General features: G+C 53.3%; 1 protein-coding gene across 1 annotated transcript in view; it reads right to left on the reverse strand.

Annotated features, from left to right (window-relative positions):
* Window positions 1–20,600, reverse strand: part of LOC137364330 (dynein axonemal heavy chain 6-like) — a 1,069,890-nt gene that overhangs the window by 219,294 nt on the left and 829,996 nt on the right. Inside the window, exons 24-25 of the mRNA XM_068027612.1 lie at window positions 2,210–2,313; window positions 560–716 (exon numbers count right to left, since the gene is read on the reverse strand). Coding sequence (XP_067883713.1) covers window positions 560–716; window positions 2,210–2,313 — 261 coding nt within the window. The remainder of the gene's footprint in view (window positions 1–559; window positions 717–2,209; window positions 2,314–20,600) is intronic.

Genomic DNA, 20,600 nt, shown 5'->3' on the forward strand with positions numbered 1-20,600 from the left:
TGCACTGTCGGAGGGTCAGTACTGAGGGAGTGCTGCACTGTCGGAGGGTCAGTACTGAGGGAGTGCTGCACTGTCGGGGGGTCAGTACTGAGGGAGTGCTGCACTGTCAGAGGGTCAGTACTGAGGGAGTGCTGCACAGTCGGAGGGTCAGTACTGAGGGAGTGCTGCACAGTCGGAGGGTCAGTACTGAGGGAGTGCTGCACTGTTGGAGGGTCAGTACTGAGGGGGCGCTGCACTGTCGGGGGGGTCAGTACTGAGGGAGTGCTGCACTGTTGGAGGGACAGTACTGAGGGGGTGCTGCACAGTCGGAGGGTCAGTACTGAGGGGGCGCTGCACTGTCAGAGGGTCAGTACTGAGGGAGTGCTGCACTGTCGGAGGGTCAGTACTGAGGGAGTGCTGCACTGTCGGAGGGTCAGTACTGAGGGAGTGCCTCATTTCCCCGTTCTTCTCACCTACTCTTTTAACCCTGCAGTGTCCAGCTCCTAAAGCCATGCCCCTTCCCTTCGACTCGCCAGCAAGCGCATTCTGAAAGTTGTGTGGTGAATCCGGACTCCCTCACCAGAGGACAGGAGAAATATCAGTGGAGTAAAGGCATCGGTTTCATCAAATGCGTCTCTGAGGTGGACTGCGGGACTTGGCAGAAAGTCAGGGCCCAGCTTCTCCGCAACAAATTCCCTCACTGCAGCAATCAAGCACTCGGGCTTCAGGATCTTTATCTAGCAAATACAGGACATTGTGATGATCAGAACAATAAACAGACATCTCTTGAGATTCATTCCCTTCCCCAAACAGACTAATCCAGCAATATAAAATTACATAGCAAGTGCAACACAGAAGCCCAGCCATTCAGCCTTATAGGTCTGTGCTGGTGTTTATGCTCCACACGAGCCTCCTCCCATCCTACTTCATCTGAGCTCCAGGACATCACTGCAGGAGTTCCTCAGGGGAGTGTCCTAGGCCCAACCATCTTCAGCTGCTTCATCAATGACCTTCCTTCAATCATAAGCTCAGAAGTGGGGATATTCGCGGATGATTGCACAATGTTCAACACCATTCATGACTCCTCAGATACTGAAGCAGTCTGTGTAGAAATGCAGCAAGACCTGGACAATATCCAGGCTTGGGCTGATAAGTGGCAAGTAACATTCGCACCACCCAAGTGCCAGGCAATGACCATCTCCAACAAGACAGAATCTAACCATCTCCCCTTGACATTCAATGGCATTACCATCACTGAATCCCCCACTAACAACATCCTGGGGGTTACCATTGACCAGAAACTGAACTGGAGTAGTCATATAAATACTGTGGCTACAAGAGCAGGTCAGAGGCTAGGAATCCTGAAGAGAGTAACTCACCTCCTGACTCCCCAAAGTCTGTCCACCATCCACAAGGCACAAGTCAGGAGTGTGATGGAATACTCTCCATTTGCCTGGATGGATGCAGCTCCAACAACATTCAAGAAGCTCAACACCATCCAGGACAAAGCAGCCCGCTTGATTGACACCCCATCCACAAACATTCACTCCCTTCACCACACTGACACACAGTCGCAGCAGTGTGTACCATCTACAAGATGCACTGCAGCAATGCACCAAGGCTCCTTAGACAGCACCTTCCAAACCCATGACCTCTACCACCTAGAAGGACAAGGGCAGCAAATACATGGGAACATCACCACCTGCAAGTTCCCCTCCAAGTCACACACCATCCTGACTTGGAACTATATCACCGTTCCTTCACTGTCGCTGGGTCAAAATCCTGGAACTCCCTTCCTAACAGCACTGTGGGTTTACCTACACCACATGGACTGCAGTGGTTCAAGAAGGCAGCTCATCACCACCTTCTCAAGGGCAATTAGAGATTAGCCAGTGACACTCACATCCTGTGAATGAACAAAAATCCTACTCTTTTCTGCCCTTTGTGTTTAGCTTCCCTATCAATGCCTCTTTGCTATTCACAATTCCTGTGTGGTAGTGAATTCCATATTCTCACCACTCTCTGGATAAAGAATTTCTCCTGAATTCTCAGTTGGATTCATTAGTGACTATCATATATTTGGCCCCTAGTTTTGCACTCCCCATCAAGTCCAAAGATCCTTTCTCTCCATCTCTGTCACAACTAGTTATAACAGCCCACCTGTCAATAATGCTTCACTAGTTGTGCGAGAGTCTTGTTTTCCTTCTGTATTAAGGAATAAAACTCTTACCAATATGAGATTCTGGAAAGATGTCAAATGTTCCCAAGGGAAGATTGTGTGTTGAAGTTCCATCTTCTGGCCCGAGAGATTGTGTTCTGCCTTTGCTTTGATACCTGACACAACAGAAGGTGAAGATGAGAATTCCCACACATTAGAGCATGTACTCCAACATCAGTCAATTATTTAGGACCTCAGTCCTCCGAAACTTACTCCTGCACACACTGATCAGCAGCAAACACTCCAGCTACCAGCACACACTCCAGAAACCAGCACACACTCCAGCTACCAGCACACACTCCAGCTACCAGCACAAACTCCAGCTACCAGCACACACTCCAGCTACCAGCACACACTCCAGCTACCAGCACACACTCCAGAAACCAGCACACACTCCAGCTACCAGCACACACTCCAGCTACCAGCACAAACTCCAGCTACCAGCACACACTCCAGCTACCAGCACACACTCCAGAAACCAGCACACACTCCAGAAACCAGCACACACTCCAGCTACCAGCACACACTCCAGCTACCAGCACAAACTCCAGCTACCAGCACACACTCCAGCTACCAGCACACACTCCAGCTACCAGCACACATTCCAGAAACCAGCACACACTCCAGCTACCAGCACACACTCCAGCTACCAGCACACACTCCAGAAACCAGCACACACTCCAGCTACCAGCACACACTCCAGCTACCAGCACAAACTCCAGCTACCAGCACACACTCCAGCTACCAGCACACACTCCAGAAACCAGCACACACTCCAGCTACCAGCACACACTCCAGCTACCAGCACACACTGATCAGCAGCACACACTCCAGATACCAGCACACACTCCAGATACCAGCACAAACTCCAGCTACCAGCACACACTCCAGCTACCAGCACACACTGATCAGCAGCACACACTCCAGTTACCAGCACACACTGATCAGCAGCACACACACCAGCTACCAGCACACACTCCAGCTACCAGCACACACTGATCAGCAGCACACACTCCAGCTACCAGAACACACTCCAGTTACCAGCACACACTCCAGCTACCAGCACACACTCCAGTTACCAGCACACACTCCAGCTACCAGCACACACTCCAGCTACCAGCACACACTCCAGCTACCAGCACACACTGATCAGCAGCACACACTCCAGATACCAGCACACACACCAGTTACCAGCACACACTCCAGCTACCAGTACACACTCCAGCTACCAGCACACACTGATCAGCAGCACACACACCAGTTACCAGCACACACTCCAGATACCAGCACACACTGATCAGCAGCACACACTCCAGCTACCAGCACACACTCCAGCTACCAGCGCACACACCAGTTACCAGCACACACTCCAGCTACCAGCACACACTCCAGCTACCAGCACACACTCCAGTTACCAGCACACACTCCAGATACCAGTACACACTCCAGCTACCAGCACACACTACAGCTACCAGCACACACTCCAGTTACCAGCACACACTCCAGATACCAGCACACACACCAGTTACCAGCACACACTCCAGCTACCAGCACACACTGATCAGCAGCACACACTCCAGCTACCAGCACACACTCCAGCTACCAGCACACACACCAGTTAACAGCACACACTCCAGCTACCAGCACGCACTCCAGCTACCAGCACACACTCCAGTTACCAGCACACACTCCAGATACCAGTACACACTCCAGCTACCAGCACACACTGATCAGCAGCACACACTCCAGCTACCAGCACACACTCCAGCTACCAGCACACACACCAGTTACCAGCACACACTCCAGCTACCAGCACACACTCCAGCTACCAGCACACACTCCAGCTACCAGCACACACTGATCAGCAGCACACACTCCAGCTACCAGCACACACACCAGTTACCAGCACACACTCCAGCTACCAGCACACACACCAGTTACCAGCACACACTCCAGCTACCAGCACACACTCCAGCTACCAGCACACACTCCAGATACCAGTACACACTCCAGCTACCAGCACACACTCCAGCTACCAGCACACACTCCAGTTACCAGCACACACACCAGTTACCAGCACACTCCAGTTACCAGCACAAACTCCAGCTACCAGCACACACTCCAGCTACCAGCACACACTCCAGCTTCCAGCACACACACCAGTTACCAGCACACACTCCAGCTACCAGCACAAACTCCAGCTACCAGCACACACTCCAGCTACCAGCACACACTCTAGCTACCAGCACACACACCAGTTACCAGCACACACTCCAGTTACCAGCACAAACTCCAGCTACCAGCACACACTCCAGCTACCAGCACACACTCCAGCTACCAGCACAAACTCCAGCTACCAGCACACACTCCAGATACCAGCACACACTCCAGCTACCAGCACACACTCCAGCTACCAGCACACACTCCAGCTTCCAGCACACACACCAGTTACCAGCACACACTCCAGCTACCAGCACAAACTCCAGCTACCAGCACACACTCCAGCTACCAGCACACACTCTAGCTACCAGCACACACACCAGTTACCAGCACACACTCCAGTTACCAGCACACACTCCAGTTACCAGCACAAACTCCAGCTACCAGCACACACTCCAGCTACCAGCACACACTCCAGCTACCAGCACAAACTTCAGCTACCATCACACACTCCAGATACCAGCACACACTCCAGCTACCAGCACACACTCCAGCTACCAGCACAAACTCCAGCTACCAGCACACACTCCAGTTACCAGCACACACTCCAGTTACCAGCACACACTCCAGCTACCAGCACAAACTCCAGTTACCAACACACACTGATCACCAGCACACACACCAGCTACCAGCACACACTGATCAGCAGCACACACACCAGCTACCAGCACACACACCAGTCACCAGCACACACTCCAGCTACCAGCACACACACCAGCTACCAGCACACACTCCAGCTACCAGCACACACTGATCAGCAGCACAGACACCAGTTACCAGCACACACACCAGTTACCAGCACACACTCCAGCACACACACCAGTTACCAGCACACACACCAGCTACCAGCACACACACCAGTTACCAGCACACACTCCAGCTACCAGCACATACACCAGCTACCAGCACACACTCCAGCTACCAGCACACACTGATCAGCAGCACACACTCCAGCTACCAGCACACACACCAGTTCCCAGCACACACACCAGCTACCAGCACACACTGATCAGCAGCACACACACCAGCTACCAGCACACACACCAGTTACCAGCACACACTCCAGCTACCAGCACACACACCAGTTACCAGCACACAGTCCAGCTACCAGCACACACTGATCAGCAGCACACACTCCAGCTACCAGCACACACTCCAGCTACCAGCACACACTCCAGATACCAGCACACACTCCAGTTACCAGCACACACACCAGTTACCAGCACTCACTCCAGTTACCAGCACACACACCAGTTACCAGCACACACTCCAGTTACCAGCACACACTCCAGTTACCAGCACACACACCAGTTACCAGCACACACTCCAGCTACCAGCACACACACCAGCTACCAGCACACACTGATCAGCAGCACACGCTCCAGTTACCAGCACACACTCCAGTTACCAGCACACACTCCAGTTACCAGCACACACACCAGTTACCAGCACACACTCCAGCTACCAGCACACACACCAGTTACCAGCACACACTCCAGCTACCAGCACACACTGATCAGCAGCACACACTCCAGCTACCAGCACACACTCCAGCTACCAGCACACACTCCAGATACCAGCGCACACTCCAGTTACCAGCACACACACCAGTTACCAGCACACACTCCAGTTACCAGCACACACACCAGTTACCAGCACACACTCCAGTTACCAGCACACACTCCAGTTACCAGCACACACACCAGTTACCAGCACACACTCCAGCTACCAGCACACACACCAGCTACCAGCACACACTGATCAGCAGCACACACTCCAGTTACCAGCACACACTCCAGCTACCAGCACACACACCAGCTACCAGCACACACTGATCAGCAGCACACGCTCCAGTTACCAGCACACACTCCAGTTACCAGCACACACTCCAGCTACCAGCACACACTCCAGCTACCAGCACACACTGATCAGCAGCACACACACCAGTTACCAGCACACACTCCAGATACCAGCACACACTCCAGCTACCAGCACACACTCCAGCTACCAGCACACACTGATCAGCAGCACACACTCCAGATACCAGCACACACACCAGTTACCAGCACACACTCCAGCTACCAGCACACACTCCAGCTACCAGCACACACACCAGCTACCAGCACACACTACAGCTACCAGCACACACTCCAGCTACCAGCACACACTGATCAGCAGCACACACTCCAGATACCAGCACACACTCCAGTTACCAGCACACACTCCAGTTACCAGCACACACACCAGTTACCAGCACACACTCCAGCTACCAGCACACACACCAGCTACCAGCACACACTGATCAGCAGCACACACTCCAGTTACCAGCACACACTCCAGCTACCAGCACACACACCAGCTACCAGCACACACTGATCAGCAGCACACGCTCCAGTTTCCAGCACACACTCCAGTTACCAGCACACACTCCAGCTACCAGCACACACTCCAGCTACCAGCACACACTGATCAGCAGCACACACACCAGTTACCAGCACACACTCCAGATACCAGCACACACTCCAGCTACCAGCACACACTCCAGCTACCAGCACACACTGATCAGCAGCACACACTCCAGATACCAGCACACACACCAGTTACCAGCACACACTCCAGCTACCAGCACACACTCCAGCTACCAGCACACACACCAGTTACCAGCACACACTCCAGATACCAGTACACACTCCAGCTACCAGCACACACACCAGTTACCAGCACACACTCCAGCTACCAGCACACACACCAGTTACCAGCACACACTCCAGCTACCAGCACACACTCCAGCTACCAGCACACACTCCAGTTACCAGCACACACTCCAGATACCAACACACACTCCAGCTACCAGCACACACTCCAGCTGCCAGCACACACTGATCAGCAGCACACACTCCAGCTACCAGCACACACTCCAGCTACCAGCACACACTCCAGTTACCAGCACACACTCCAGATACCAGTACACACTCCAGATACCAGCACACACTCCAGCTACCAGCACACACTCCAGTTACCAGCACAAACTCCAGTTACCAGCACACACTCCAGATACCAGTACACACTCCACATACCAGCACACACTCCAGTTACCAGCACACACTCCAGATACCAACACACACTCCAGCTACCAGCACACACTCCAGCTACCAGCACACACTGATCAGCAGCACACACTCCAGCTACCAGCACACACTCCAGCTACCAGCACACACTCCAGTTACCAGCACACACTCCAGATACCAGTACACACTCCAGATACCAGCACACACTCCAGCTACCAGCACACACTCCAGTTACCAGCACAAACTCCAGTTACCAGCACACACTCCAGATACCAGTACACACTCCACATACCAGCACACATTCCAGTTACCAGCACACACACCAGTTACCAGCACACACTCCAGTTACCAGCACACACTCCAGTTACCAGCACACACACCAGTTACCAGCACACACTCCAGCTACCAGCACACACACCAGCTACCAGCACACACTGATCAGCAGCACACACTCCAGTTACCAGCACACACTCCAGCTACCAGCACACACACCAGCTACCAGCACACACTGATCAGCAGCACACGCTCCAGTTACCAGCACACACTCCAGTTACCAGCACACACTCCAGCTACCAGCACACACTCCAGCTACCAGCACACACTGATCAGCAGCACACACACCAGTTACCAGCACACACTCCAGATACCAGCACACACTCCAGCTACCAGCACACACTCCAGCTACCAGCACACACTGATCAGCAGCACACACTCCAGATACCAGCAAACACACCAGTTACCAGCACACACTCCAGCTACCAGCACACACTCCAGCTACCAGCACACACACCAGCTACAAGCACACACTACAGCTACCAGCACACACTCCAGCTACCAGCACACACTGATCAGCAGCACACACTCCAGCTACCAGCACACACTCCAGCTACCAGCACACACACCAGTTACCAGCACACACTCCAGATACCAGTACACACTCCAGCTACCAGCACACACACCAGTTACCAGCACACACTCCAGCTACCAGCACACACACCAGTTACCAGCACACACTCCAGCTACCAGCACACACTCCAGCTACCAGCACACACTCCAGTTACCAGCATACACTCCAGATACCAACACACACTCCAGCTACCAGCACACACTCCAGCTACCAGCACACACTGATCAGCAGCACACACTCCAGCTACCAGCACACACTCCAGCTACCAGCACACACTCCAGTTACCAGCACACACTCCAGATACCAGTACACACTCCAGATACCAGCACACACTCCAGCTACCAGCACACACTCCAGTTACCAGCACAAACTCCAGTTACCAGCACACACTCCAGATACCAGTACACACTCCACATACCAGCACACACTCCAGTTACCAGCACACACTCCAGATACCAGTACACACTCCAGCTACCAGCACACACTCCAGCTACCAGCACAAACTCCAGCTACCAGCACACACTCCAGATACCAGCACACACTCCAGCTACCAGCACACACTCTAGCTACCTGCACACACTCCAGCTTCCAGCACACACTCCAGCTACCAGCACAAACTCCAGCTACCAGCACACACTCCAGATACCAGCACACACTCCAGCTACCAGCACACACTCCAGCTACCAGCACACACTCCAGCTTCCAGCACACACTCCAGCTACCAGCACACACTGATCAGCAGCACACACACCAGTTACCAGCACACTCCAGTTACCAGCACACACTCCAGCTACCAGCACACACTCCAGTTACCAGCACACACTCCAGCTACCAGCACACACTCCAGCTTCCAGCACACACACCAGTTACCAGCACACACTCCAGCTACCATCACAAACTCCAGCTACCAGCACACACTCCAGCTACCAGCACACACTCTAGCTACCAGCACACACACCAGTTACCAGCACACACTCCAGTTACCAGCACACACTCCAGATACCAGCACACACTGATCAGCAGCACACACTCCAGCTACCAGCACACACTCCAGTTACCAGCACAAACTCCAGCTACCAGCACACACTCCAGCTACCAGCACACACTCCAGCTACCAGCACACACTCCAGATACCAGCACACACTCCAGCTACCAGCACACACTCCAGCTACCAGCACACACTCCAGCTTCCAGCACACACACCAGTTACCAGCACACACTCCAGCTACCAGCACAAACTCCAGCTACCAGCACACACTCCAGCTACCAGCACACACTCCAGCTACCAGCACACACTCTAGCTACCAGCACACACTCCAGTTACCAGCACACACTCCAGTTACAAGCACACACTCCAGTTACCAGCACAAACTCCAGCTACCAGCACAAACTCCAGCTACCAGCACACACTCCAGCTACCAGCACACACTCCAGCGACCAGCACACACTGATCAGCAGCACACACACCAGTTACCAGCACACACTCCAGATACCAGTACACACTCCAGATACCAGCACACACTCCAGTTACCAACACACACTCCAGATACCAGTACACACTCCAGCTACCAGCACACACTCCAGCTACCAGCACAAACTCCAGCTACCAGCACACACTCCAGATACCAGCACACACTCCAGCTACCAGCACACACTCCAGCTACCAATACACACTCCAGCTTCCAGCACACACTCCAGCTACCAGCACAAACTCCAGCTACCAGCACACACTCCAGATACCAGCACACACTCCAGCTACCAGCACACACTCCAGCTACCAGCACACACTCCAGCTTCCAGCACACACTCCAGCTACCAGCACACACTGATCAGCAGCACACACACCAGTTACCAGCACACACTCCAGCTACCAGCACACGCACCAGCTACCAGCACACACTCCAGCTACCAGCACACACTCCAGCTACCAGCACACACTCCAGTTACCAGCACACACTCCAGCTACCAGCACACACTCCAGTTACCAGCACACACTCCAGCTACCAGCACACACTCCAGCTTCCAGCACACACACCAGTTACCAGCACACACTCCAGTTACCAGCACACACTCCAGATACCAGCACACACTCCAGCTACCAGCACAAACTCCAGCTACCAGCACACACACCAGATACCAGCACACACTGATCAGCAGCACACACTCCAGCTACCAGCACACTTTCCAGTTACCAGCACAAACTCCAGCTACCAGCACACACTCCAGCTACCAGCACACACTCCAGCTACCAGCACACACTCCAGATACCAGCACACACTCCAGCTACCAGCACACACTCCAGCTACCAGCACACACTCCAGCTTCCAGCACACACACCAGTTACCAGCACACACTCCAGCTACCAGCACAAACTCCAGCTACCAGCACACACTCCAGCTACCAGCACACACTCTAGCTACCAGCACACACACCAGTTACCAGCACACACTCCAGTTACCAGCACACACTCCAGTTACCAGCACAAACTCCAGCTACCAGCACACACTCCAGCTACCAGCACACACTCCAGCTACCAGCACACACTCCAGATACCAGCACACACTCCAGCTACCAGCACACACTCCAGCTTCCAGCACACACACCAGTTACCAGCACACACTCCAGCTACCAGCACAAACTCCAGCTACCAGCACACACTCCAGCTACCAGCACACACTCTAGCTACCAGCACACACACCAGTTACCAGCACACACTCCAGTTACCAGCACACACTCCAGTTACCAGCACAAACTCCAGCTACCAGCACAAACTCCAGCTACCAGCACACACTGATCAGCAGCACAAACTCCAGTTACCAGCACACACTCCAGCTACCAGCACACACACCAGTTACCAGCACACACTGATCAGCAGCACACACACCAGTTACCAGCACACACTCCAGCTACCAGCACACACTCCAGCTACCAGCACACACTCCAGTTACCAGCACACACACCAGTTACCAGCACACACTCCAGCTTCCAGCTCACACTCCAGCTACCAGCACACACTCCAGTTACCAGCACACACACCAGTTACCAGCACACACTCCAGTTACCAGCACACACTCCAGTTACCAGCACACACACCAGTTACCAGCACACACTCCAGCTACCAGCACACACTGATCAAAGAACAAAGAACAAAGATAATTACAGCACAGGAACAGGCCCTTCGGCCCTCCAAGCCTGCGCCGATCCAGATCCTCTCTCTAAACATGTCGCCTATTTTCTAAGGTTCTGTATCTCTTTTCTTCCTGCCCATTCATGTATCTGTCTAGATACATCTTAAAAGACTCCATCGTGCCCGCATCTACCACCTCCGCTGGCAATGCGTTCCAGGTGCCCACCACCCTCTGCGTAAAGAACTTTCCACGCATATCCCCCCTAAACCTTTCCCCTTTCACTTTGAACTCGTGTCCTCTAGTAATTGAAACCCCCACTCTGGGAAAAAGCCTCTTGCTATCCACCCTGTCTATACCTCTCATGATTTTGTACACCTCAATCAGGTCCCCCCTCAACCTCTGTCTTGCTAATGAAAATAATCCTAATCTACTCAACCTCTCTTCATAGCTAGCGCCCTCCATACCAGGCAACATCCTGGTGAACCTCCTCTGCACCCTCTCCAAAGCATCTACATCCTTTTGGTAATGTGGCGACCAGAACTGCACGCAGTATTCCAAATGTGGCCGAACCAAAGTCCTATACAACTGTAACATGACCTGCCAACTCTTGTACTCAATGCCCCGTCCGATGAAGGAAAGCATGCCGTATGCCTTCTTGACCACTCTATTTACCTGCGTTGCCACCTTCAGGGAACAGTGGACCTGAACACCCAAATCTCTCTGGACATCAATTTTCCCCAGGACTTTTCCATTTATTGTATAGTTCACTCTTGAATTGGATCTTCCAAAATGCATCACCTCGCATTTGCCCTGATTGAACTCCATCTGCCATTTCTCTGCCCAACTCTCCAATCTATCTATATTCTGCTGTATTCTCTGACAGTCCCCTTCACTATCTGCTACTCCACCAATCTTAGTGTCGTCTGCAAACTTGCTAATCAGACCACCTATACTTTCCTCCAAATCATTTATGTATATCACAAACAACAGTGGTCCCAGCACGGATCCCTGTGGAACACCACTGGTCACACGTCTCCATTTTGAGAAACTCCCTTCCACTGCTACTCTCTGTCTCCTGTTGCCCAGCCAGTTCTTTATCCATCTAGCTAGTACACCTTGGACCCCATGCGACTTCACTTTCTCCATCAGCCTACCATGGGGAACCTTATCAAACTCCTTCCTGAAGTCCATGTATATGACATCTACAGCCCTTCCGTCATCAATCAACTTTGTCACTTCCTCAAAGAATTCTATTAAGTTGGTAAGACATGACCTTCCCTGCACAAAACCATGTTGCCTATCACTGATAAGCCCATTTTCTTCCAAATGGGAATAGATCCTATCCCTCAGTATCTTCTCCAGCAGCTTCCCTACCACTGACGTCAGGCTCACCGGTCTATAATTACCTGGATTATCCCTGCTACCCTTCTTAAACAAGGGGACAACATTAGCAATTCTCCAGTCCTCCGGGACCTCACCCGTGTTTAAGGATGCTGCAAAGATATCTGTTAAGGCCCCAGCTATTTCCTCTCTCGCTTCCCTCAGTAACCTGGGATAGATCCCATCCGGATCTGGGGACTTGTCCACCTTAATGCCCTTTAGAATACCCAACACTTCCTCCCTCCTTATACCGACTTGACCGAGAGTAATCAAACATCTGTCCCTAACCTCAACATCCGTCATGTCCCTCTCCTCGGTGAATACCGATGCAAAGTACTCGTTTGATCAGCAGCACACACTCCAGCTACCAGCACACACTCCAGCTACCAGCACACACTCCAGATACCAGCACAAACTCCAGCTACCAGCACAAACTCCAGCTACCAGCAGAAACTCCAGCTACCAGCACACACTCCAGCTACCAGCACAAACTCCAGCTACCAGCACACACTCCAGCTACCAGCACAAACTCCAGCTACCAGCACACACTCCAGCTACCAGCACAAACCCCAGCTACCAGCACACACTCCTGCTACCAGCACACACTCCAGCTACCAGCACAAACTCCAGCTACCAGCACAAACTCCAGTTACCAGCACACACTCCAGCTACCAGCACACACTCCAGCTACCAGCACAAACTCCAGCTACCAGCACACACTCCAGCTACCAGCACAAACTCCAGCTACCAGCACAAACTCCAGCTACCAGCACACACTCCAGCTACCAGCACAAACTCCAGCTACCAGCACACACTCCAGTTACCAGCACACACTCCAGCTACCAGCACACACTCCAGCTACCAGCACACACTGATCACCAGCACACACTCCAGCTACCAGCACACACTCCAGTTACCAGCACACACTCCAGTTACCAGCACACACTGATCAGCAGCACACACACCAGTTACCAGCTCACACTCCAGCTACCAGCACACACTCCAGCTACCAGCACACACTCCAGTTACCAGCTCACACTCCAGCTACCAGCACACACTCCAGCTACCAGCACACACTCCAGTTACCAGCACACACACCAGTTACCAGCACACACTCCAGTTACCAGCTCACACTCCAGCTACCAGCACACACTCCAGCTACCAGCACACACTCCAGTTACCAGCACACACACCAGTTACCAGCACACACTCCAGCTACCAGCACAAACTCCAGCTACCAGCACACACTCCAGTTACCAGCACACACACCAGTTACCAGCACACACTCCAGCTACCAGCACACACTCCAGCTACCAGCACACACTGATCAGCAGCACAAACTCCAGTTACCAGCACACACTCCAGTTACCAGCACACATTCCAGCTTCCAGCTCACACTCCAGCTACCAGCACACACTCCAGTTACCAGCACACACTCCAGCTACCAGCACACACACCAGTTACCAGTACACACTCCAGCTACCAGCACACACTCCAGTTACCAGCACACAAACCAGTTACCAGCACACACTCCAGCTACCAGCACATACTCATCACCAGCACACACTCCAGCTACCAGCACACACTCCAGTTACCAGCACACACTCCAGTTACCAGCACACACTCCAGCTTCCAGCTCACACTCCAGCTACCAGCACACACTCCAGTTACCAGCACACACTCCAGCTTCCAGCTCACACTCCAGCTACCAGCACACACTCCAGTTACCAGCACACACTCCAGCTACCAGCACACACTCCAGTTACCAGCACACACACCAGTTACCAGCTCACACTCCAGATACCAGCACACACTCCAGATAACAGCACACACTCCAGTTACCAGCACACACACCAGTTACCAGCACACACTCCAGCTACCAGCACACACACCAGTTACCAGCACACACTCCAGTTACCAGCACACACTCCAGTTACCAGCACACACACCAGTTACCAGCACACACTCCAGTAACCAGCACACACTCCAGTTACCAGCACACACTCCAGATACCAGCATACACTCCAGTTACCAGCACACACTCCAGCTACCAGCACATACTCATCACCAGCACACACTCCAGCTACCAGCACACACTCCAGTTACCAGCACACACTCCAGATACCAGCACACACTCCAGTTACCAGCACACACACCAGTTACCAGCACACACTCCAGCTACCAGCACACACTCCAGCTACCAGCACACACTGATCAGCAGCACAAACTCCAGCTACCAGCACAAACTCCAGTTACCAGCACACACTCCAGTTACCAGCACACACTCCAGCTTCCAGCTCACACTCCAGCTACCAGCACACACTCCAGTTACCAGCACACACTCCAGCTACCAGCACACACACCAGTTACCAGCACACACTCCAGCTACCAGCACACACTCCAGTTACCAGCACACACTCCAGCTACCAGCACACACTCCAGTTACCAGCACACACTCCAGTTACCAGCACACACTCCAGCTACCAGCACACACTCCAGTTACCAGCACACACTCCAGCTACCAGCACACACACCAGTTACCAGCACACACTCCAGCTACCAGCACACACTCCAGTTACCAGCACACACTCCAGTTACCAGCACACACACCAGTTACCAGCACACACTCCAGCTACCAGCACACACACCAGTTACCAGCACACACTCCAGTTACCAGCACACACTCCAGCTACCAGCACACACTCCAGTTACCAGCACAAACTCCAGCTACCAGCACACACTCCAGTTACCAGCACACACACCAGTTACCAGCACACACTCCAGCTACCAGCACATACTCATCACCAGCACACACACCAGTTACCAGCACACACTCCAGCTACCAGCACACACTCCAGATACCAGCACACACTCCAGTTACCAGCACACACACCAGTTACCAGCACACACTCCAGCTACCAGCACACACACCAGTTACCAGCACACACTCCAGTTACCAGCACACACTCCAGTTACCAGCACACACACCAGTTACCAGCACACACTCCAGTAACCAGCACACACTCCAGTTACCAGCACACACTCCAGATACCAGCACACACTCCAGTTACCAGCACACACTCCAGCTACCAGCACATACTCATCACCAGCACACACTCCAGCTACCAGCACACACTCCAGCTACCAGCTCACACTCCAGCTACCAGCACACACTCCAGCTACCAGCACACACACCAGTTACCAGCACACACTCCAGCTACCAGCACACACTCCAGCTACCAGCACACACTGATCAGCAGCACAAACTCCAGCTACCAGCACAAACTCCAGTTACCAGCACACACTCCAGTTACCAGCACACACTCCAGCTTCCAGCTCACACTCCAGCTACCAGCACACACTCCAGTTACCAGCACACACTCCAGCTACCAGCACACACACCAGTTACCAGCACACACTCCAGCTACCAGCACACACTCCAGTTACCAGCACACACTCCAGCTACCAGCACACACACCAGTTACCAGTACACACTCCAGCTACCAGCACACACTCCAGTTACCAGCACACAAACCAGTTACCAGCACACACTCCAGCTACCAGCACATACTCATCACCAGCACACACTCCAGCTACCAGCACACACTCCAGTTACCAGCACACACTCCAGTTACCAGCACACACTCCAGCTTCCAGCTCACACTCCAGCTACCAGCACACACTCCAGTTACCAGCACACACTCCAGCTTCCAGCTCACACTCCAGCTACCAGCACACACTCCAGTTACCAGCACACACTCCAGCTACCAGCACACACTCCAGTTACCAGCACACACACCAGTTACCAGCTCACACTCCAGATACCAGCACACACTCCAGATAACAGCACACACTCCAGTTACCAGCACACACACCAGTTACCAGCACACACTCCAGCTACCAGCACACACACCAGTTACCAGCACACACTCCAGTTACCAGCACACACTCCAGTTACCAGCACACACACCAGTTACCAGCACACACTCCAGTAACCAGCACACACTCCAGTTACCAGCACACACTCCAGATACCAGCATACACTCCAGTTACCAGCACACACTCCAGCTACCAGCACATACTCATCACCAGCACACACTCCAGCTACCAGCACACACTCCAGTTACCAGCACACACTCCAGATACCAGCACACACTCCAGCTACCAGCACACACACCAGTTACCAGCACACACTCCAGCTACCAGCACACACTCCAGTTACCAGCACACACTCCAGTTACCAGCACACACACCAGTTACCAGCACACACTCCAGCTACCAGCACACACACCAGTTACCAGCACACACTCCAGTTACCAGCACACACTCCAGCTACCAGCACACACTCCAGTTACCAGCACAAACTCCAGCTACCAGCACACACTCCAGTTACCAGCACACACACCAGTTACCAGCACACACTCCAGCTACCAGCACATACTCATCACCAGCACACACACCAGTTACCAGCACACACTCCAGCTACCAGCACACACTCCAGATACCAGCACACACTCCAGTTACCAGCACACACACCAGTTACCAGCACACACTCCAGCTACCAGCACACACACCAGTTACCAGCACACACTCCAGTTACCAGCACACACTCCAGTTACCAGCACACACACCAGTTACCAGCACACACTCCAGTAACCAGCACACACTCCAGTTACCAGCACACACTCCAGATACCAGCACACACTCCAGTTACCAGCACACACTCCAGCTACCAGCACATACTCATCACCAGCACACACTCCAGCTACCAGCACACACTCCAGCTACCAGCTCACACTCCAGCTACCAGCACACACTCCAGCTACCAGCACACACACCAGTTACCAGCACACACTCCAGCTACCAGCACACACTCCAGCTACCAGCACACACTGATCAGCAGCACAAACTCCAGCTACCAGCACAAACTCCAGTTACCAGCACACACTCCAGTTACCAGCACACACTCCAGCTACCAGCACACACACCAGTTACCAGCACACACTCCAGCTACCAGCACACACTCCAGTTACCAGCACACACTCCAGCTACCAGCACACACTCCAGTTACCAGCACACACTCCAGTTACCAGCACACACTCCAGCTACCAGCACACACTCCAGTTACCAGCACACACTCCAGCTACCAGCACACACACCAGTTACCAGCACACACTCCAGCTACCAGCACACACTCCAGTTACCAGCACACACTCCAGTTACCAGCACACACACCAGTTACCAGCACACACTCCAGCTACCAGCACACACACCAGTTACCAGCACACACTCCAGTTACCAGCACACACTCCAGCTACCAGCACACACTCCAGTTACCAGCACAAACTCCAGCTACCAGCACACACTCCAGTTACCAGCACACACACCAGTTACCAGCACACACTCCAGCTACCAGCACATACTCATCACCAGCACACACACCACTTACCAGCACACACTCCAGCTACCAGCACACACTCCAGATACCAGCACACACTCCAGTTACCAGCACACACACCAGTTACCAGCACACACTCCAGTAACCAGCACACACTCCAGTTACCAGCACACACTCCAGATACCAGCACACACTCCAGTTACCAGCACACACTCCAGCTACCAGCACATACTCATCACCAGCACACACTCCAGCTACCAGCACACACTCCAGCTACCAGCTCACACTCCAGCTACCAGCACACACTCCAGCTACCAGCACACACACCAGTTACCAGCACACACTCCAGCTACCAGCACACACTCCAGTTACCAGCACACACTCCAGTTACCAGCACACACACCAGTTACCAGCACACACTCCAGCTTCCAGCACACACTCCAGCTACCAGCACACACACCAGTTACCAGCACACAATCCATCTACCATCTCACACTGATCAGCAGCACACACTCCAGATACCAGCACACACTCCAGTTACCAGCACACACTCCAGTTACCAGCACACACACCAGTTACCAGCACACACTCCAGTAACCAGCACACACTCCAGTTACCAGCACACACTCCAGATACCAGCACACACTCCAGTTACCAGCACACACTCCAGCTACCAGCACATACTCATCACCAGCACACACTCCAGCTACCAGCACACACTCCAGCTACCAGCTCACACTCCAGCTACCAGCACACACTCCAGCTACCAGCACACACACCAGTTACCAGCACACACTCCAGCTACCAGCACACACTCCAGTTACCAGCACACACTCCAGTTACCAGCACACACACCAGTTACCAGCACACACTCCAGCTTCCAGCACACACTCCAGCTACCAGCACACACACCAGTTACCAGCACACAATCCATCTACCATCTCACACTGATCAGCAGCACACACTCCAGATACCAGCACACACTCCAGTTACCAGCACACACTCCAGCTACCAGCACACACTCCAGTTACCAGCACACACACCAGTTACCAGCACACACTCCAGCTTCCAGCTCACACTCCAGCTACCAGCACACACTCCAGCTACCGGCACACACACCAGCTACCAGCACACACTCCAGCTACCAGCACACACTCCAGCTACCAGCTCACACTGATCAGCAGCACACACACCAGTTACCAGCACACCCTCCAGCTACCAGCACACACACCAGCTACCAGCACACCCTCCAGCTACCAGCACACACACCAGCTACCAGCACACACTGATCAGCAGCACACACTCCAGTTACCAGCACACACTCCAGCTACCAGCACACACTCCAGCTACCAGCACACACACCAGCTACCAGCACACACTGATCAGCAGCACACACTCCAGCTACCAGCACACACTCCAGCTACCAGCACACACTCCAGCTACCAGCACAAACTCCAGCTACCAGCACACACACCAGATACCAGTACACACTCCAGTTACCAGCACACACTCCAGCTACCAGCACACACTCCAGCTACCAGCACAAACTCCAGCTACCAGCACACTCTCCAGTTACCAGCACACACACCAGTTACCAGCACAAACTCCAGCTACCAGCACACACACCAGATACCAGCACGCACTCCAGTTACCAGCACACACACCAGTTACCAGCACACACTCCAGTTACCAACACACACTCCAGCTACCAGCACACACACCAGCTACCAGCACACACACCAGTTACCAGCACACACTCCAGTAACCAGCACACACTCCAGTTACCAGCACACACTCCAGATACCAGCACACACTCCAGTTACCAGCACACACTCCAGCTACCAGCACATACTCATCACCAGCACACACTCCAGCTACCAGCACACACTCCAGTAACCAGCACACACTCCACTTACCAGCACACACTCCAGATACCAGCACACACTCCAGTTACCAGCACACACACCAGTTACCAGCACACACTCCAGCTACCAGCACACACTCCAGCTACCAGCACACACTGATCAGCAGCACAAACTCCAGCTACCAGCACAAACTCCAGTTACCAGCACACACTCCAGTTACCAGCACACACTCCAGCTTCCAGCTCACACTCCAGCTACCAGCACACACTCCAGTTACCAGCACACACTCCAGCTACCAGCACACACACCAGTTACCAGCACACACTCCAGCTACCAGCACACACTCCAGTTACCAGCACACACTCCAGCTACCAGCACACACTCCAGTTACCAGCACACACTCCAGTTACCAGCACACACTCCAGCTACCAGCACAC

Source organism: Heterodontus francisci, unplaced genomic scaffold (genome assembly GCF_036365525.1).
Source record: "Heterodontus francisci isolate sHetFra1 unplaced genomic scaffold, sHetFra1.hap1 HAP1_SCAFFOLD_484, whole genome shotgun sequence".
Taxonomy (NCBI): Eukaryota; Metazoa; Chordata; class Chondrichthyes; order Heterodontiformes; family Heterodontidae; genus Heterodontus; species Heterodontus francisci.